This window comes from Bos indicus x Bos taurus, chromosome 5 (genome assembly GCF_003369695.1).
Source record: "Bos indicus x Bos taurus breed Angus x Brahman F1 hybrid chromosome 5, Bos_hybrid_MaternalHap_v2.0, whole genome shotgun sequence".
In the NCBI taxonomy this organism is placed as follows: Eukaryota; Metazoa; Chordata; class Mammalia; order Artiodactyla; family Bovidae; genus Bos; species Bos indicus x Bos taurus.
Genome location: NC_040080.1, coordinates 62,862,296 through 62,882,350, shown reverse-complemented (window position 1 = coordinate 62,882,350; position 20,055 = coordinate 62,862,296). Strand labels below are relative to the sequence as shown.

General features: G+C 49.6%; 4 protein-coding genes across 13 annotated transcripts in view; 2 read left to right on the top strand and 2 right to left on the bottom strand.

Annotated features, from left to right (window-relative positions):
• Window positions 1-328: 328 nt before the first annotated feature.
• LOC113892799 (transmembrane protein 198-like) lies at window positions 329-4,761 on the bottom strand. Of its 7 annotated transcripts, none has more exons than XM_027542151.1 (5): window positions 4,532-4,761; window positions 3,315-3,574; window positions 2,163-2,708; window positions 1,564-1,724; window positions 329-1,446 (listed from the first exon to the last, which is right to left on the bottom strand). In XM_027542151.1, the coding sequence occupies exons 2-5, from the start codon at window positions 3,487-3,489 to the stop codon at window positions 1,288-1,290; spliced, it is 1,041 nt and encodes a 346-aa protein (XP_027397952.1). In that variant the 5' UTR covers window positions 3,490-3,574; window positions 4,532-4,761; the 3' UTR covers window positions 329-1,287. The 7 variants fall into 7 exon arrangements, with proteins under 7 accessions (XP_027397952.1, XP_027397950.1, XP_027397951.1 ...); XM_027542149.1 differs by having other exon boundaries at window positions 2,163-2,744; window positions 4,532-4,760; XM_027542150.1 differs by having other exon boundaries at window positions 1,564-1,721; window positions 2,163-2,744; window positions 4,532-4,760.
• Window positions 4,762-5,020: 259 nt separating this feature from the next.
• On the top strand, window positions 5,021-12,952 carry DNAJC14 (DnaJ heat shock protein family (Hsp40) member C14). Of its 2 annotated transcripts, XM_027542147.1 has the most exons (8): window positions 5,055-5,262; window positions 5,590-6,114; window positions 6,561-8,026; window positions 10,530-10,636; window positions 10,836-10,943; window positions 11,311-11,471; window positions 11,554-11,656; window positions 11,867-12,818. In XM_027542147.1, exons 3-8 carry the CDS (start codon window positions 6,617-6,619, stop codon window positions 12,075-12,077), a joined length of 2,100 nt encoding a protein of 699 aa, XP_027397948.1. In that variant the 5' UTR covers window positions 5,055-5,262; window positions 5,590-6,114; window positions 6,561-6,616; the 3' UTR covers window positions 12,078-12,818. The 2 variants fall into 2 exon arrangements, with proteins under 2 accessions (XP_027397947.1, XP_027397948.1); XM_027542146.1 differs by having other exon boundaries at window positions 5,021-6,114; window positions 11,867-12,952.
• A 96-nt stretch (window positions 12,953-13,048) lies between these two features.
• On the bottom strand, window positions 13,049-16,045 carry ORMDL2 (ORMDL sphingolipid biosynthesis regulator 2). Of its 2 annotated transcripts, XM_027542159.1 has the most exons (5): window positions 15,937-16,020; window positions 15,502-15,555; window positions 14,691-14,865; window positions 14,392-14,543; window positions 13,049-13,525 (listed from the first exon to the last, which is right to left on the bottom strand). In XM_027542159.1, the coding sequence occupies exons 3-5, from the start codon at window positions 14,862-14,864 to the stop codon at window positions 13,390-13,392; spliced, it is 462 nt and encodes a 153-aa protein (XP_027397960.1). In that variant the 5' UTR covers window position 14,865; window positions 15,502-15,555; window positions 15,937-16,020; the 3' UTR covers window positions 13,049-13,389. The 2 variants fall into 2 exon arrangements, with proteins under 2 accessions (XP_027397960.1, XP_027397959.1); XM_027542158.1 differs by lacking the exon at window positions 15,502-15,555 and having other exon boundaries at window positions 15,937-16,045.
• A 115-nt stretch (window positions 16,046-16,160) lies between these two features.
• The window catches only part of SARNP (SAP domain containing ribonucleoprotein), a 49,682-nt gene continuing 45,787 nt past the window's right edge, over window positions 16,161-20,055 (top strand). The window contains exons 1-2 of one of the 2 annotated variants that reach the window (XM_027542156.1): window positions 16,161-16,386; window positions 18,081-18,133. In XM_027542156.1, coding sequence (XP_027397957.1) covers window positions 18,127-18,133 — 7 coding nt within the window. In that variant the 5' untranslated portion in view covers window positions 16,161-16,386; window positions 18,081-18,126. The remainder of the gene's footprint in view (window positions 16,387-18,080; window positions 18,134-20,055) is intronic. The other variant, XM_027542157.1, reaches the window with a different exon arrangement.

The following is a 20,055-nucleotide window of genomic DNA, read 5'->3' as shown; positions in this document are numbered from 1 at the left end:
TTCAATTCCCTGGAGGAGGAAATGGCAACCCACTCCAGTATTCTTGTCTGAGAAATCCCATGGACAGAGGAGCCTGGTGGACTACAGTCCTTGGGGTCACAAAGAGTCGGACACGACTGAGCAACTGTGCAAGCGTGCACCATGTTCGTAAGAGAGGACAGAATGATTCTTCCTCTGGCTGTGTGTGTGCCACTCCTATAGTGGTCTGGCCTGATAAAAGTACCTTCATCAGATCTTTAAGGGACAGAGGACTTGTCAGTATGGCTAATTCGTTGTTTGGGGGTGCAAAGAAAGAAAAGAGGAGCAACAGAAAGGCTAGACTCCCAGGTTCAGTGTTCAATGTCATTTTATTCACATATTCCCATGTTCTTTTCCCCTTCCTTCATAACCTTGCTGCCCAGGGGAGGGACATATCTTCCTTCATGCTGAGGAACCAGGGAACAGACTTTGGGCAGGTAAATCAGGGGAGCGGAGAGTTAGAACAGGTTAGTGGCTGGGACGATGTTCTGGTTAAGGAGATTAGTGTCCCCTATAATGAGAGACAGAGAAGGCACTTGTCTCCCACACAGCTCTGAAGACCAGGCTCCTTTGGGCAAAAGGGCAAGATTCTGGCATGTGGGCCAATGCTCTCAGCTTGAAGCAAGAAGCCAGCTTTGAGGGACAGTGGGTGCTGAGCCAGGCAGTGCCCTGTGGTCTTCCCCACATTGAGAAGGGAAAGGGAAGCACCACGGAGGATAGATACCCCCAACTGAGGTAGGAGAAGGGGGCTTGTGTCTGGGGGTCCAGAGAGAAAGGCTAACCAGGAACTCAATTGCTCCCTGATGAGGGGCCTGGGAATCAGGGATCCCGGAGCTCCACTGGTGCCCTTCTCCCCATCAAAAAGCTATCAAGTGCTTTAGGAGCCTTCCTGATTTTCTATAGGTAGGTCCTATGAAAACAATACCCCTTATTTGATCATTGAGAGGCACTTTGAGGCGGGTACACAGAAGGCTATTTGGGTAATGGCCCTCCTTGGTTTGGTTTGAAGGGAATTAGGGAGTCAGTTACTTTAGGGACCAGGACACCTCTATTACTGGACAGAGGTAGGTACTCATACTTCCATTCCTCTCCTTTCCCCACAAGAGTCCTCTCTATCTGTCCCTGAAACATATCCCTACAGGCCTGGTCTGGGTTGGAGCACAGATTCCATGCCCAAGTCCAAGAGGTGGGGAAGTCTGTGTGTGGATTCTGTGGGCCCAGGCCCTGCCCACCTAGTGTTCCCAGGCCCTTGTTCCCAGGGTGAGGGCATCAGTGGAGGTTTAGGCTCAGGTCTGGGTGGGTGGAACCAGAAGGTGCAGTGAGGGGGACAGTGGAACCACAGTCAGAATCCAGGTCCAGGACAGTGTGGGGAGCGGTGGCCTGGGTGCCTGGTCCTAGCTGGCGCTCTCGAAGGCTCTGGAAATAACTCTGAAGGGGCAGGGCAGACAGGGTAGAAGAAAGGGCCTGGATCAGAACCCACCCTCCCTGACCATCCCCCTGTGCCTTCTGCCCCAGGCCCAGGGCAGCCCCCACGCCTCCACTCACTGGAGCCAGACTGTCGGCAGGGTTCCGTGCGCTGGCAGGGAGCTGGTGCCTGTAGCTACCCTCACAGAGCCCTGCCCTAGGGGAGGTCCGGTGCCACTTGGCCTCCTGATGACGGATTCGAAGGAGCTGGAGATGCCTTCGCTGGTGGCTCAAGACCACTGCTTGGGAGGGGACAATACAGACTCAGGGAGGCCTCTTTAGACTCTGAAACCCACCCCCAAATACACTCATACTCTAGAGAAACCCATTTGCTTATGTCTCTCAAACCTCATCCCCCTCCCAGTTATTCTAAAGAAACTTTTCTTCAGAATCCTCCTACTCTTCCCTTCTGACTTCCCTGAGATCTTCCTTTCCTTCCACATCAGTCCCCAGTAACTCTTCCCTACTCCCCAACCTCCCGACAATTTCTCTTCTCATTCTTACCCAGACTTTTGACTCCTCCAACTCTAACTTTTTTTCAGTGGCCTGCCTCAGACACCTTAGAGGTGTATCTTTTGCCTCTATCTTTTGCCCTCAGGTGTATTTTCCCCCTTCACCTCTTTAAGTCTGGGAACCAGGGACATAGGTTGTCTGCTGTCTATACCACGGTGGTAACTCACCATTGGTGTGGCCTCCATGTTCCTCATCCATGAGCTTCCACTGGGCCAGGGCCCCAAGGGCCCCCAGGGCTGGCCAGGTCCCCAGCAAGACCCAGCTATACCAGCAGAGAGGAGGCAAGGCTGGAAGTGCCTGCAAGCGTTGGCCCAGCCGACTGCCCAGTGCCAGCCCCTCCAGGAAGTAGTCAGCACAGGCCACCAGCACTGCAGCACCCAGCAGGGCTGTGCCCAGAACTGTGAAAGGACGTGGCCACCGAAGTGTGAACAGGGCTCCCAGCAGTGCCAGCCCCACCAGCCCCCCAGCTGGTACCCAGGCTGAAGGTGGTTGGTAGATGGGCTCCGTGCCCAGCAGGACCCCAGCGCCCAGGGTTAGGCCTAGTAGGAGACCAGTCAGGAAGAGCCCGACACTGCGAACCAGCATGGTGACCAGGCCGCAGAGCAGTCCGATGCCGAGCGCAATGCCCGCGCTCACCTCCAGGCTCAGCTGTGTCTCTAGCACTCGCTCCTTATGGCACAGCAGGAAGATCACCAGGGCTCCTGACAGCAGGCCTGAGAGAAACATCACTGCCTTGAAGCAGCGGTAGCCTGGGAAGGGAGGCAGGAGGCAATGAGAGGCAGAAAGGGCTGGGTGGGGGAAGATCGACAGGGCTGGGCTCTGATGACTCAGAAGGGATAGGAATGGCTAACCAGAGGAGCAGAAGTCAGGAGCAGCACCCCCAGGGACCTCAAGGCCAAGGGAAGAAAGGGATCATCTTAGTGAGGGCAGGGACTTTTCAGGAACTGTGAGGGGATGGGAGAGCAAATCAGGAGGTAAGATGGATGAATTGAGGGGAATAAGTATAGAGAAAAGGTTTTGTCCTTTCAGGGATGGTAGATGGGAAGAAATCAGCGCAGGCTAATTCAGGTTACTGGGGAATGGAATTTTGAAGTAGGAGGAAGGGGAGGGAAAATGATAGTTGCTAGGGGTCAGAGCTGAAGGAGTGGGCGCGTGGGGGATGGAAGAAGAGCTGGCGAGAGCGGCACTGGATGCACTGAAGGTAGATATCCCCCGACAGAGGAGTAGAGGTGGCTCAGGAGCAAAGGAGAAAGCTGGCGTCATCTCTGAGGGTGACAGTCTTGGGCAGCTGCCCCCCAGAACCCTGGCCCCGCCCTCACCGAAGCAGCAGTAGATGATTCCAAAGCAGCAGCAAAGGGCACACACCAGGGCGGGTGCCAGGTCAGGATTGTCCTGGGGTTGCAAGACACATCTCAGGTCTGGAGGCTCTGGGAGTTGTTGATTAAAGGGCCTGGGGTCAGAGGTCATGGCCAGGGGCAGCAAGGCTTCCTCCATGGCCGAAGAGAAGGTTGTCACAGAGGGGAAGATCAGTGTCAGCTCCTCTCATCCATCCATGAATGTCTTGAGGGGGCTGGGAAACCTGCAAGGGGGTAAGGGGACAGGAACTCAGGTGCCCATGAACCTCGAGGATGCCCTTCTTTTAAAGAAAAGCCAACTTCAGGATGGAACTTGGTTCTGCTGGGGAAACTGAAGAAAGCTACAGGAAAGGGATGAGAGAGGTCAGCTGTCTATCACCCTCTAAAACAAGGACCTTAAGTGGAACTTCAAATCTTAACAGGTAATGAGTCTTGGCTCCCTGGCTTTTCAGGGTGGGGTGGGAGGAGTAGGAAGTCCTCCATCTGTGGAAGGGGGTACTGCAGGCTAAAGGCTCAGTAGCCTGTTCCAGTTGAAAAGAAAGCTTGTCCCATCTACAGCTGGGACTCAAAATCATCCCACTGGACGGGGAAGGGTGGAGTTAGTAGAGGGGGGAGGAGAAGGAAGAGGAGAGAATGAGTCATGGTGGGGGTCTCCCAACAGCTGCTCCAACCCCAGAGAGGGAAGAGGGAAAAAAATCAGACACCAGAAGAGGAATCAAATAGAGACAGTAACTGACACTTTGTCAGGGTTGGGAAGCCTTGCCTTCAGGTGGAGATAGGGTTATTGGGGGAAGGTGTCCATCCAGCCACAGTCCAATTCCCACCCATCCCTCATGGACTGAGCAGGCGCCTTGCTCACAGGCATCTCACATCCTCCCCTCAGGACACTGGTGGGACTCTTTCTACCTTTCCCTTTCCCTGTGGTGTCAGGGCTGCCAGTGGGATTTGAACTCAGTTCCTGAAAGGAGAACACCAAGGAGGGGCTGGCATTGGGGGCACTAAAGGAATGGGGTAGAGTAGGTGCAGGCACTTCCTTTCAGCTGCCTTCTTTTGGATATCAAGATCTTAACAGGCAGGGAGGGGACTTGGCTTGGGGAGTCCCTGGGGCTCCTCTCCTCAATTCTTGGAAGTCTGGGGACCCTATTCAAGGAGAGATTGGGGAGGGGGTGTTAACTACTCACCACCCTGTCAGGGCTGAGGAAAGGAGGGGGTAGACGTGCTTCCCTAGACCCCCAGCTGCATCCCTGCCCAGAGTCTTAGGCGTCCGGGTGGCTGTCAGGCGTGGGCACCCCTACAGCCACTCTGTTCTTTGCTCCCTAAACTCTTGCAAGTCGTATCGCAGCCCAAGCCCCAGTGAGCTAAAAGCAACCAGCTTGGGGGGTGGAGGAAGGGGACAGGGTGTGTGTGTGTGTGTGGGGGGGGGTGACATCACGGGGCGGGACCCTCCAAATCTTTTCCCTGTGTGTGTGTGGGGGGGACCCAATTTGCCTACTGCTCTAGGCTGGGATCAGAGACCCCCAGCCATAGCCGGGAGGGGTTTTTGGGGAACCGCAAGAGAGTTGGGGAATGGTCTCTGAATACCTATGTGCTGACTCAGCAACTCGAAACTTTCAAATCCCTTACTGGTGTCCCAGCGCCCCCCTACTCCGGCTTGGTTTCTTCCACTTCCCAGAGAATTGGAGTATTGTCTCCTGGAGAACTTGGTGGTCCGGATCGGGGACCCCAGGAAGGGGCTCTTACTGATCTGGGGCGCCGGCGAGGGGTTCATGGGTAGAAAAACTTGCGGAGCAAGTCAGGGGTCTGGAAGGGGGACTAACGAAGAGGCGTTTGCAGAGCAGGGGACCGACAGAGGGTACCCAAGCCGGGTCTGCGTGGGGGCGGGGGCGCTTGTCAGCGTCGACCAAACATCTTGGTATGCAAACGAGATGCAAAGAAGCACACAGATAAGGGCAGTGTTTTTTGGCACTCCGCTCGGCTACTAAGCCCAGTGGAGCCACGCTCCCAGTCCTCCGGCCCGCTTCTTGACGGGGCCTGAGAGCTGCACCCAGAAGGGCGGATCCGGGCCGTGGGAGCTACAGTTGTACAAGGCAGTTCGCCAGCTGGGTCAGGCGCTGGGGGGGCCGAGGGTTGCTGGGAAAGAAGGGGCAGCGAAGGAGGTCCAGGGCGGGGGCAGGCCCGGGGCGTCCTCCCCTCCGCTCCACCCCCGCATGATACCAAAAGGCCTCCGTCCTCGTTACAGGCAGCAGGGAAGGGATCAGTGCGGTGGTTTCTCTACGTTCTCTGATTTTGTCTGCAAGGGAAACAGACTGGGCTCGGTGGCTTTCCTCTATCTCCTGGACTCAGCAAAGCCCAAGAACACAGCCAGAGGAACCCTGAGAATCTGCTCCCAGTCCGCAGGCACTGCTGCGGCGCCCGCTTGCTCCGCTTCCGGTGGAGCAACCTTCGGGGACTCCAGTTCAGCACGCGGAGGGCGGCAGCAGAGGGCCCTTTAAAGGGCGGGGCCAGCGCTTCCCCAGGACCACCTCCTCTGGTTCTACTTAGCCTGTGGGACTGGCTTGCACCTCGGCAGACCGCTTTTACTTTTCCTTCCCGTGTCTTCCCTGGTGACCTCGGAAGTGGAAGTAGACGCGAATCGGCTGCCGCGGCGGGGACGGAAGGCGGAAGCAGAGCGTGAGCGGGAGGCGGAGCCGGGGGAGCTGCTCTCGTAGCTCCCCCTGGCCCTCGGCCCAGCTGCTCGAGGGGGAGGAGTTACCGCCACTCTTCGGTATGTTACCTTGATCCCCTTTACCCAGCTCGAGGGTTAACGGGTTGACTCTGTCAGGGGCAGTCTCAAGCTCCGCCCCCAGATATTCCTGAAGGGCCGCACGGTCCCCACCCTTTTCTGGCAGCCTGCGGCCCCCTTTCCGGTCGTCTTTCCCTTTTTCCTAAGAGTGACCCCAGGACCACACCCTTTGCGGTACCTCCCTTTTCCCCTGTTTCAGGGTTATAGCTTTCTGGGGAAAGAAAAAATAATAAGGGAGCTTGGAGGAGTTGGGGGGAGGGAGCAGCGTTGCCGTTAAATGTAGTATTGGCTTTATTGCTTAGTGATGAATGCCCCCGAATTTTTAAAACAAGGGAGGTGGGTGCATTCAATATATACCCAATTTAAGATTATTTAACCTTTTTGTTGGTCCTATCCTTGATTATCCCCACTTGATACTTTTGTTACAGGCATCAGAAGTCACCATGATGGCTGTGACTTAAAATCCTCAGGAAGCCCCGGGGTCATGGCCCAGAAGCACCCCGGAGAAGGAGGGTTGTGTGGAGCCCACCACAGTGGTGGTGCCTCCCTCAGGACTTTAGGACCCTCTGTGGACCCTGACATACTTTCATTCTCAGGACTCAGGGACTCAGCGGGGTCTGCTCCTAATGGTACCCGCTGCCTCACAGAGCACTCTAGTCCTAAGTACACACAGCCCCCAAATCCAGCCCACTGGTCGGATCCAAGCCATGGACCCCCAAGGGGTCCAGGACCCCCTCTGGCTGAAGAGGACCCTGATCAGAGTGAGGCATCTTCAGAAGAGTCAGGAGTGGACCAGGAACTCTCAAGAGAGAATGAAACTGGGTACCAGGATGATGGGAACTCTTCTTTCCTTTCCATTCCATCTACTTGTAACTGCCAGGGAACCCCTGGAATCCCTGAAGGGCCTTACTCTGAGGGAAGAGATAGCTCTTCTAGCAACTTTTGCCACCATTGTACCTCTCCAGCTTTGGGGGAAGATGAAGAGTTGGAAGGGGAATATGATGAAGAGGAACCTCTTAAGTTTCCCAGTGATGTTTCACGTGTGCCCAGTGAAAAGAAACCTGCACCCCGGAGACAACGGCACCGTGTTCCAGCCAAGGAGGACACTCGGGAGGGTGGACGAAGAGATCCCAGATCCCCTGGTAGACATCGGCTGGGCCGGAAACGGAGTCAGGCAGATAAACGCAGAGGACTGGGATTGTGGGGAGCAGAGGAACTGTGTCAGCTTGGACAGGCAGGCTTCTGGTGGCTGATCGAACTGCTAGTATTAGTAGGGGAGTACGTGGAGACTTGTGGCCATCTCATCTATGCATGCAGGCAGCTGAAAGGCAGTGATCTGGACCTTTTACGTGTCTGGGTGGGAGTGTGGGCAGGGCGGCTGCGGGGCTGGGCGCAGGTGATGTTCCAGTTTCTGAGCCAGGGGTTTTGCTATGGGGCAGGGCTGTTCACCCGTTTTCTTAGGCTTGTGGGTGCTTTGCTGCTCCTGGCTCTGGCCCTTTTGTTGGGCTGTTTACAGTTGGGCTGGCGGTTTCTGGTAGGATTGAGTGACCGGCTAGGCTGGAGGGATAAAGCCACCTGGATCTTCTCTTGGCTGGCTTCTCCCACCTGGCAGCGTTGCCTGATTCTGCTGAGAGAGAGCAGGCCCTGGCAGCAGCTGGTAAGAATAGTTCAGTGGGGTTGGCTGGAGTTACCTTGGGTCAAACAGAGGACCAATAGGCAGGCGAATGCACCTGTAGCTGGTGGTCGTTACTGCCAGCCTGAAGAGGAAGTGGCTCGACTCTTGACCATGGCTGGGGTTCCTGAGGATGAGCTAAACCCTTTTCACGTGTTGGGGGTTGAAGCCACAGCATCAGATGTTGAACTGAAGAAGGCCTATAGGCAGCTGGCAGTGATGGTGAGTACCCCTCTCTCTTTCCAGTTCTTTGTTCCCATATTTTATTTTCCATTACAATTTTTAGGTGGAGTGGAGGAAGGGACGGAGATGGCAATGGCAACCCACTCCAGTATTCTTGCCTGGAAAATCCCATGGATGGAGGAGTCTGGTAGGCTGCAGTCCATGGGGTCGCTAAGAGTCGGACATGACTAAGCGACTTCATTTTCACTTTTCACTTTCATGCATTGGAGAAGGAAATGGCAACCCACTCCAGTGTTCTTGCCTGGAGAATCCCAGGGACGGGGGAGCCAGGTGGGCTGCTGTCTATGGGGTTGCACAGAGTCAGACACGACTGAAGCAACTTAGCAGCAGCAGCAGAGGAAGGGAGAGTAGAAAATCAACTTGAAGATGAAAATTATCTTAAATTCTCAGGAAAGAATTGTAAAGGGGATCTGACTTTCCCTTAAAGTTTTGTATCATGAAATTCTTTTTCTCAATGAAAATAAATGAACCTGGTATAGTAGACAGTGCTGGACTCATTCACCTGGAATATCCAGGTGAAGTCCCTCCGAGTAGGTTGGAGAAGAGGCCTAGTCAGAACGCTTATCAGTTCCTCCTGAACAAATGAGGGGTTTCTGAACACAGGGAAATCCAACTGTCTTCCTAGTGAGGCAAGTGTGGGAAGATTGAGAGAGTACATGTGAGTGATTATTCCAGGACCAGGTGAAAGAAAAGCTATTTCAAGACCAACAACCAGGTTGGGAAAGGGAAGGCGAATGGGACATAAATCTTGGAGAGCCATGTATGTATGTATGTCATACATGAAAATGTTGGTGATTAGGTAGGATATAGGTGGTTGTGACTTAAATGCTTGAGGGAAATGGTTTAATACAAGCATGCAATCAAATTGCTTTTAGAAGTAGATATTTGATTGCTATTTTTAGATATGATTGTTACTGCTATTTCTGTACAAGTAAAACTGTTAGGAATATAAGTGAGTTCTGCATGCTAAGTCGCTTCATTCGTGTCTGACTCTTTGCGACCCTAGGGACTGTAGCCTGCCAAGCTCCTCTGTCCATGGGATTCTCCAGGCAAGAGTACTGGAGTGGGTTGCAAGTCCTCCAGGGGATCAAACTTGCATTTTGAAATCTCCTGTACTGACAGGCGGATTCTTTACTACTAGCGCCACCTGGGAAGTCCATGACTATAAGTAATGTGTGTAAATTGCATTGGAGGACTATTTGAGTGTATGGAACTTGACTGGTAAAATACCAGTGTGCAGATTACCTCAGTGGTTGCACGACATGAAAGAGGAATGGGCAACCAGAGTTTCCATTAACCATTTTAGGTACAATAAAATACCAGACCTGAAACTTACCAGATAACTAAATTAGTTTGGTGGGAAATACATACCCCTTATTGGATGGCCTGGGTTATTCTGAGAGTGAGGAACAGTGTTCACACTCAAATCGTTACTAACGGTAGAGGTCTTTTCTCACCTTCATGTCTTTTAGCAGATTTTGTCTCTTGGGGAATGTCATTCAAAATTTCTCATTTTCAACTTACTTTATTGAAGTAAAGTTCCCTGAACCTTAGTAAAACTGTCCCACAACCTGAAGTTACCCCCTTGTTCTTGGCCAGAGTATCTGTGGGCTCTTTTTGGCCAAGCCATGTGGCATGTGGGATCTTAGTTCCTTAAGATTGAAGCTGGGATTGAACCTGCACCCTTGCATTGGAAGCACAGTCTTAACCACTGGACGACCAGGCAAGTCCCTGTAGTTTTTTATACAGCCTCTCACTGCCCTTATTAGGCCCTAACATGACCATTACTCGCATTCTGTAAGCTTGGGGATATGAGAGAGATGACAGCATTCTGCAAGAGACTAGCTTTATCTGTTTTTGGTGCATGAGGATGGGAAAAATCAGGGAACTGTAGGAAGTGAGAATATTATTTGTCTTGGAGAAAAGGCTGAAAAGTGGATTAAAAACCTGAGGGTCATGTTATGTTATTTCACACCTGGAACAGAAAGGCAAACCATTGTAGGAAGTTTTGAGTAGATACGAGAATTTGAGGATTGTTGGAACTCTATGACTGACAACAAAGTTAAAATATAAGAGTTAAGTATGTGTGGCAGGGTGATCAACCATCCTTGTTTGCCTGAAATTGAAAGGTTTCCTGAAACATGAAATTTAAATTCTAGAACTGGGACAGTTCCAGGCACACTAGAGTGGTAGGTCACCATAGTGCCAGATTCTCTGTATTCTGCTTCATGTGTATTCTCATTTAATACTAACAGTCCATGATAGATAAAATAGTCTAGGTCATGAAGCTAATGAGCAGTAGAGGCAGAACTTAAACACAGATCGATCTGCAGAGCCAGAGCAATTAACCATTAAGCTATATTGATTCTTCAAAAGGGTGTTAAATAGGAAGTTATCAACAATAACCTGTTGATATGAGGTTATTTTGACTCAAGATGGGGAGAGGGTTGGAATGGATATGTAATGAAATCTGTTTTGGTAGGTTCATCCTGACAAAAATCATCATCCTCGTGCTGAGGAAGCCTTCAAGGTTTTGCGGGCAGCTTGGGACATTGTCAGCAACCCTGAAAGACGGAAGGAATATGAGATGTAAGTTGGAGCTAGGAAATTATCAGGTAGGGTAAATGAATAACCTTCAATAGCAGAGATCCCTGGACTTACAGATGAAGGCTCTCTGAGGCAGAGGAGGTGGCTTGTCTAGCTGGCCAAGGGCCTCAAGAGGCCAATAGACCTGTCTCCCTTTGTCCCTCACTCAATATCCTGACTTACATAACTGTTTTTCTCTCAGGAAACGAATGGCAGAAAATGAGCTGAGCCGGTCAGTGAATGAGTTTCTGTCCAAGCTGCAAGAAGCAATGAATACGATGATGTGCAGCCGATGCCAGGGAAAGCATAGGTATGATTTAAATAGGACAGGACTGGGACAGCCAGTTTGGGGACTGGTGACCAAAAACATTCCTTGTATCATTGGTAGTTGTGGGATCCAGATGGTAAATAAAAAGACCCTGACTTTCTACTTTTGCCATATTGTCAAGAGATTGAAGATGTGAATTACCAAGAAGACAAGATAGTATTTCTGGCTTTAAGATAGGTTGAGGGCAGGGCGTACGTAGGCATACATAACAACTGAGTGGTGGTAATTTTAGATGTTTGTCAGTAATCCTACTTGTCAGCCAATGAGACATCAGTAATGATGAGACTGTAGCAATGCTCTAGGTAGTCTTAACGTATTATTAAGGAACTGTTCTTTTGTTGAATTTCAGGAGGTTTGAAATGGACCGGGAACCTAAGAGTGCCAGATACTGTGCTGAGTGTAATAGGCTGCATCCTGCTGAGGAAGGTGACTTTTGGGCAGAGTCAAGCATGTTGGGCCTCAAAATCACCTACTTTGCGCTGATGGATGGAAAGGTGTATGATATCACAGGTATACTTCTGTCCTCTGGAAGTATGGGCTCATATATCCTCAGAACTGTGATATTTTGGCTAATTGTCTCTCATGCTTGCAGAGTGGGCTGGATGCCAGCGTGTGGGAATCTCCCCAGATACCCACAGAGTCCCTTATCACATCTCATTTGGTTCACGGATGCCAGGCACCAGTGGGCGGCAGAGGTAGGTGGTGTTTCTCTCAACCATCTATCCACTGTTCTAGTTCTGAATATGGTTTCCAATGACATGCTATTTAGGACATGTAGGTGTCTCACCATTTAAGTGTTTGGGACCTGACTCAGTATGTCTTTAACATATGTATAAGTAGATGAACTAGATAGCCATTTGACTCCAGTATCTCTTTCCTCATCATGCCTTCTGTTTTCCTCTCAGAGCTACTCCAGATGCCCCTCCTGCTGACCTTCAGGATTTCTTGAGCCGGATCTTTCAAGTACCCCCAGGCCAGATGTCCAACGGGAACTTCTTTGCAGCTCCTCAGCCCGGCCCTGGGGCCACTGCAGCCTCCAAGCCCAACAGCACAGTACCCAAGGGAGAAGCCAAACCGAAGCGGCGGAAGAAAGTGAGGAGGCCCTTCCAACGTTGACACCCCTTCTCTTTCCTCCAATCAATGTCAGGGAGTCAAAAGGGCTGTGTACAGCACCAGATGGAGTTTGATTTGTTTATTTTTAAATATTTAAAAAAGGGAAAATTTTAAGCTCAAATTGTTCACTTAGTACTTTTAGGAAGCCCTGGAACCACTCTCCCTCCTCCACCAGCACCCAGGAACTGAATCTTGTCTTCTGACAATACCAAAGAAGTAGGGGATGTCTAGAACAAAGAACCTGGGGCCTGGACCTGGGCTGGACGGTATCTCCCATAGTGTGGGAACTGGGTATTTCCCTGGGGTCTGTATGCCTTTATCTTGTCTTTTGCTTCTTACAGCAGATGACACTCCCCCCTGACCCCCAAACGACTCTGTCTTATTTCTTGACTCATTTCAGGAGGGAGCCCCCTCCTTTGCCCCAGTATACTAGTTAAAAGAACAAGAAAGCATGTAACCCTAATTATAGGAGATACGTAAGAGTTCAGAGTGTGGGAACTCTCACCTTGTGGGTAATCATCCAACTTCATGCTTGTTGCTGCAGGGATGGCCAAAACTAATAATTTTTAAAAAACAAGATTCATGCCCTCTGCCCTTGGGTGAGGGGGAAGGGTAAAGGGGCTCCCGGCAGCCCCCTTATGATCCAAGGGTTTGTATTTTTTTAAGTTTGTTCATATTTGTATGTACATATCTATTTAAAGCCAGGGGATTATCTTTCTATAAATACATAACTGGCAACCTGTATCTTCCCTCTCTTCTTTGCCCATATAGCTGGAGCCCTTTTTCTCATTTGAGAATCTTTTCCTTCCTAAGTGTTAGAGTAAAGGGCACCTCCTGCTGGACCAAGGGAGGGGGATAAAAAAAATACCTTAAAGAAATGTTGTAGTTCTGTAAGTCAGTCATTGTTGCATCTTTCTTCTCTGGCTTTATGAAGACATCTCCCTACCCTTACTGCTGACCAAACTGTAGCCATATATGAAAAAAATTATCTTTATTATAAGGAAAACACAGTAAAACAGAGCTGGAAGGTGGTGGGAGTGGATGATAGGGAAAACCTTAATCAACCAAAAAGCTGCCCAAGCATGGCTTCCTGCTGTGGAGGAGAGTGATTTGCCCCTTACCTCACCTGTCTTTCCTGATTCAAAGAAACTTGCTCCTAGCAGGGTGGGGCCCAGGGGACCCCATTTTCCAATGAAAATTTGTGAAAGTTTGCATTTCCAGTGGGGGCGTTTGGGAAAGGCTGCATAGTTCTCAGGCTGTATAGAGAAAGGAGGGATGTTACAGCCCTTTGTTCCAACGTCCCCAGCCCCATCTCTCAGTATTTGTTGATGCCAAAGAGACGAACCCCATGAAACTGGGGCAACTTGGGCAGCAGTACGCTAAGCAGTGAGGCTGTGTTGATGAGGAAGTGAGCAGCATCATATTTGGTGTAGAAGCTGGCCAGGAGGTATCTGGGGAGAGAAGAAATCGGTTGAATGAAGTTGGCCTTCCCTATCCATATCCAGGCCTTTCCAGCGACTTTCTTTTCTATTTTAAATAACCAGTTTTACTGCATGTAGTCCTAGCATATCTAAAAATATTTCAGCTATATTAACAATATTTACTTTGGGGTTGGGGAGATAATCAGCACCTTTAACTGGAGATTTATAAATTTGTGCTTTTTTAAAAAAAAACTTTTTAGTGACAGGTGGCAAATGACAGCTGAAGCAGTTTTAGCCTGTGTGACTGTTAGAATCCTTTTTCCTACCACTTCTCACAGATTTACATCAGTTCTGCCTTTATTCACTTCTTTGGAAGTATAAAATAACTTGTTTTATCTTTTCTTAGTCCCTTCTCCCGGAGAAGGCAATGGCAACCCACTCCAGTACTCTTGCCTGGAAAATCCCATGGACGGAGGAGCCTGGTAGGCTGCGGTCCATGGGGTCGCTGCGAGTCAGGCACGACTTAGCGACTTCACTTTGACTTTTCACTTTCCTGCATTGGGGAAGGAAATGGCAATCCACTCCAGTGTCCTTGCCTGGAGAACCCCGGGGACGGGGGAGCCTGGTGGGCTTCTGTCTGTGGGGTCGCACAGAGTCGGACACGACTGAAGAGACTTAGCAGCAGCAGCAGCAGTGCCTTCTCCATTCTCCTACCATCAAGGAGGCAGCAAGTAATGCTTGCTTACTGTCTTCTACTTTTTACTTTTCTCACTAGATTTAGAGCTAATGTATCTTCACAGGGTCTAGGTGAGTAGAAGTCCACTGTTTTTAAAGGTTCCCTGTGGACCTCTGTACCTGGCTTTTGAAGCATCTCCCCTATTTCCCCCTGGACTCACAGTACAATGGGAGAGATGCTGAGGAATTTTCGGGAAGAGGTAAATTGGAGCCCGTAGTCCATCTGTTCCCAGTGTGTCAGTAGCCGAGCCTTTCCTTGGTCAGGGGTCTCAAAGGGTGTCCCTTTCACCGTATGTAAGAAGACATACATAACCTGGGAGGAGGGAATGGGACAGTGTGAGGTACCAGAGCATAAAGTAGTCCCTCAGCTGAGATCCCAAAAGGAAGACAGAAATCCCAAGTAATTGTTTTTGGTTGGGAAAAGCCTGGGGTGGGTAAAGGGGCATAGTTTAGTGCTCACCAAGTTATGGATGACGTTGGTCAGTGTCCAGACAACAGGAATGCTGAAGAAGGGGATGCTGAGTAGAACCACATGCAGCAGTCCTACCAAGATGATGTAGGCCAGCCAGATGCCCCGGCTATTCATCACGCGAGTGTTGGGGTTTACTTCGCTGTGTGCCACCCCCACATTCATCCTACCACAGTGGGGGATCAGGCAGGAGACCAACTTAATTTCCTCTCCACCCTTCTTGGAGTCCGTTTTTCCAAGTGGTCTCCTGAGTAGCCCAAATCCCCCGGACTTTATTGGGAATGAAAGAACTTAACCCATTACACACAAAGGAAAAACTGAAGACTTGGGGGAAAAAACAGAAGGCAAGATGAGCACTCTCTATATGTTAGAGACATGATAATCTTTCTTCTGATCCTTACACTTCAACTGTAACTTGAAGGAGTAAGCATAGGCTTGGCGCACCTCAAGGAGCAAGGGTAACAGAAGTATCTCACTATCCTTAAGAAGTTAATAAGGAACCATGAAGACATTAGGTACACCCAAAATTACAGAAGAGGGTCATGGGAAACAAGGAACCACTAAGGAGGGATGAGGAGGTAAAGCTACCTTTTCTAATCTATACTCAGGTCAGTTCAATCACTCAGTTGTGTCCGACTCTCTGAGACCCCATGAACTGCAGGATGCCAGGCTTCCCTGTCCATCACCAGGGAAGCCTGGCATCCTGGTCAAACTCATGTCCATCGAGTCGGCGATGCCAACCAGCCATCTCATCCTCTGTCGTCCCCTTCTCCTCTTGCCTTCAGTGTATCTTAGTCCCCACCTTTTCCTCTGGGGCTCCCCCGTCCTCTCATCTCCGTGGCATGTAAGCAGGCAGCTGCAAGAATGTGCCCAGGGCTTTTACATTGAACTAGGAAGGGACGTGAGCTGAGCGTCTCGAGAGGTGGAGCCCTAGTCCCGACTTCAGGGCGGCTCTGATCATCTGAACTTAGCCCTTTTAAAATCGTGCTTGCCCTTAAGTTGATGACGCCGGGTTAGGAAGCAGATCTGGCCCGCTCTCTACCTAGAATTCCCTAAACCCCAGTGATTTGAACTAGCCCCCTTGCTCCTCCCAGGCCCCCCTCTCCTTCATCGTCTTCCATTAGGGTTGTCTTCAGCGCTCCTCTTCCGGTCTGTTGCTCGCCGCCGCTTCACTCACCCCGCTTGTTCGCCTCCCACCATTTTTCTAAGGACCCCTTTCCAGTCTCGGTAAACCTACCTGCCAGCTTCGGAAGCCCGTCCCGGTAGGGGTGCGGCGCTTGCTTCTACACCTGCGGTCTCCAGGAAGCAGCCTCCCCGCCCATCTGCGCTCTCCCTATTGGTGGAGCAAGGTCAGCGCCGCCACCACTCATTGGCTGGCGATCCGCCACGGGGACGCACAATTGGTCACTATTTCCGTCGTTCGGAAGGTGCCGAACCCGCCCTTCTCCAGGTCCCACCTTTTGAGAGAGGTGGGGAAAGCCGCTTGGAGGAGCGAGGGCCACGCCAGCTATTGACTAATGGAAAGAGTTGATAGTAAGAGGCGGGAGTAAGAGCTCCAACGATTGGCCGGCCGTGGCTGTAGGCGCCGAGGCGGGAGCTCCCGGAGGTGGAGGCCGCGGGTGGGGGCCTGGCGGAGTGGAGGGGTAACAAGATGGCGACTGAGACGGTGGAGCTTCATAAGCTGAAGGTATCGTGAGGCGGGGAAGGGCCGGGTCGGACTTTTCCGGAGACTAGATTTTGCTGGCGGGTTGGCGCCTTTTCCTTGAAGGTTCTTCTACTCCATTTTCTGGCTCCCGCCGTAGTTCTGTTCTTTTGTGCCTCCCTTCTTCCCCCACTACGCCTTTTCTCTTTTCCCATTTCTCCTCACGGTTTTACTGTATCCTTATTTGTTACTCGGCACCTTCCTCCACTGTGGTGTCGTCCGTCACCTCTCTACTGGGTTGTGGAAGTGCCTTCAACCTGTTCTACTCTCTTGTTTCTCGTCAAACTGCATTACGTCAGTGGTCCCCTCCTCTTGGCTCCGTGCGGAGCCCGGGACCCCTTTTTCTTCCTTGGGTTTGTGCTTTCCTGTCTGTTGTCCAAAGTGGAGATTCCCGGTAGCAAAGGATGGCAGCTTCGTTTATTTCTGTCTATCTAGGTCTCAGACTTGATCCAGAAAATGCTTCCGTTCCCCTATTTTAGATGGAGTGACGCCCCGGGCGCAAATTTGGAAACCTGAGGAGAGGCCTCCCCTTAGAGGCCTGGGCTTTAGGAGACTTTAAGAGGTAGTGAAGGCGCAGATACCCCAGATTGAAAAGTTTTCGAGTTCTCTCAACGCGGTTCTCCGCCTACCAGCCTTCCCCCCACCCTGCGCCCCACCACCACAGAGACAAGTCACTCAGAACTGTAATATCCTGGGAAAACATTTCCAAGGTTAGGGTTACCTCTGTCCTATTTCATTTCGCGGGTAGACCCTGCATCTCTTGGTCTCACCACTGGGTGACACTCAATCACAGAAGACGTTTTAAGTTGTGTCTTGGGAATCTTGACAGCCTTTTCGTATTTAGATTATTTTCTTGGAACAAAAGAATGGGTTTTTTTGAGGGGGGTGGTAAATTAAGAGAATATCTCAAGTTGTCCATTTGTGGTTTGACAAGCAGTTTTCCCATCACTTTTCAGTCATGTTTTGTTCACGTCCTGGGAACCTTTGACAAACCAGGTTGATTTGACCCACGCTGAAAACTGATTATTTAAAGTTTGATGAGCTTTAAAAAAAAAGTGTAACGAGAGTAAGAGTAAAGAGAGAGAGGTCCTCTTAATCACATTAGTTGACACCAGTTAGACTTTCAGTGAAAGTTGATAGGTTTCTTACTCATGGAATCTAAGCTGTATTAGGGGGATTTTGTGTTAACCTGAGTTACTGTTAACTTGGTATCGAAATGAGTAGATTGTATCAGTCGTCTGCTAAGAGAATAACAAGTAAAAAATTGAGCAGCTACTTCCATTATATGTATATTAACTTGTAAATAAGTACTACTATATGTTATGTACTACTGTTTGTATGTTATGAAAGAAACACAGAAAAGGAATTTTTGAATGGAATAAAAAGGAAATATGAATGTAAGATCTAATGTTTTCTTCCTATATTAGTTCCATTTTTGAAACCCCTCGAGTAAGTCACTAGCCTTGTGACTTGCCTTCATAGGTTTTGTTTTGGTTTATGGAGTTCCACCTTCCATAAAAATTTGTGTGTCAGTTCCAGGTTAAATCCGGTTTTGATTGGCTAATGTCCTCTGATCTGATTTCAGGTTATTATAGTCTTAGAGAGCATGAGGCAGTCCTAATAGCCTAAAAAGGATTCACTCTTTTAATCATATTTGCTTGTCTTTGCTTTTTCTCTAGAGCACTTCTTAACCTTTTGGAGGTCACAGATATCTTTGAAACTCTGATGAAAGGTATGGACCTCTCCCCAGAAAAAGGCATGTACACATGACTTTGCATGCGATTTGAGGGGCTTCATAAAATTACCTTGGAGCCCTGAGGAGTCCATGGACCTCTGGTTAAGAACTCATGCCTTTAATTCTGACTTCCAGGACAGTTAATGTTTGGTTCCACTGTTGATCATGGAGTGATCCTTACTTTTGGGTTGACCTAGGGTTTATCTCAGAGAAGGCAATGGCACCCCACTCCAGTACTCTTGCCTGGAAAATCCCATGGATGGAGGAGCCTGGCGGGCTATAGTCCATGGGGTTGCTAAGAGTCGGACACGACTGAGCGACTTCACTTTCACTTTTCACTTTCCTGCATTGGAGAAGGAAATAGCAACCCATTCCAGTGTTCTTGCCTGGAGAATCCCAGGGACGGGGGAGCCTGGTGGGCTGCCGTCTATGGGGTCACACAGAGTCGGACACGACTGAAGCGACTAAGCAGCAGCAGCAGCAGGGTTTATCTCTTTTTTTAATAAAAAGCCTTTCCATTTTTATAAAAGGAATTTGGGGCTATAGTGTGGGGTCTCAGAGGAAAGGAACAAGCTTTGAAGTAGGAATGAAAAATATCTATCTGAATTGATAATGTAAAGCCACATCAACTGCAAATTTGTGAAGATTTTGTAGAAATGGAGTCATTCCAACGCAGCTGGAAAGAGGCTGAATTGTGGGTGAAAAATGCCTTGAATTGTTATAGTACCAGATTTCCAGTCAGTTGTGAGAAAAGGGACTACAGAGGAGAGAACTAGAAGAGTGGATAAAGAAAACAGTGAGACATTTATAATAGTGAAGCATAAGGTACATTTGTGTTGGTGGTTGAAGATAGTTTGGAAAAGGAAAGTAGGTGAACTGTGTGACTGGCGGTGTATTGGAGTGATACTGAAAAGGACTTGTAAGTTGTGTAAGGTGTTTGTTTTTTGTCATACAGGCAGAAAGTGGGGAACCTTTGAAAATTTGAAAGGAGGAGCTGATGTGATGAGTTTTCTTTATTTTTATTTTTTCTTTGCCGCGTGGCTTGTGGGATCCTAATTCCCAGGCCTAGGATGCAACCCTAGGCACTCTGCAATGAAAGCACAGAGTCCTACACTGGACTGCTAGGAATTTCCCAGTTTGTGTTCTTTTGGCAGTAAGGATGGGGCCTGGAGAGGAAGAAATTGCACCAGTTAGATTTTTATTATAGTAGTCACTCCCCTGCTTAGAACCTTTTAATTATATCTGTGCCGGTATCTAGTTTAGTTTCTCAAATTCCAGCTAGTGACTTTATTTCACTTATCAGAATGGCTGTTCATTAATTGCTAACATTTACCATGTGGCAGACACTGGTCAAATCAGTTTGTACACATCAGTTGATTTCTCACGATAATCCTAAGGCAATACGGTAAATGCCTGTGTTGTCCCCATTGAAAATGAGAAAAAATGGAGACTTCCCTGGTGGTCCAGTGGTTAAGACTCCATGCTTCCGTTTCAGGGGGCTGAGGTTCGATCTCTGGTTGGGGAACTAAGATCCCGCATGCCTTGTGGCTCGGCCTGAAGGAAACAAAAACTGAGAAAAAATGGAAGCTCAGAGATTGGATAACTTGCCCTAGGTCATGTACCTAGTAAGTGGTGGCTCAAATCCAGGCGGTCTGTCTCCAGAATTCCTGTTCTGAATTGCTGTTCTGAATTGCTGTGCATGACTGCTTCTCCATACCTTAGTACTCAGAACCTTTATACATGCTTTTGGCTGCATTGCTCTTGCCAACCCCATCAGTTCAGTCGCTCAGTCATGTCCGACTCTTTGCGACTCCATGAATTGCAGCACACCAGGCCTCCCTGTCCATCACCAACTCCCGGAGTTCACCCAAACCCACGTCCATCGAGTCAGTGATGCCATCCAGTCATCTCATCCTCTG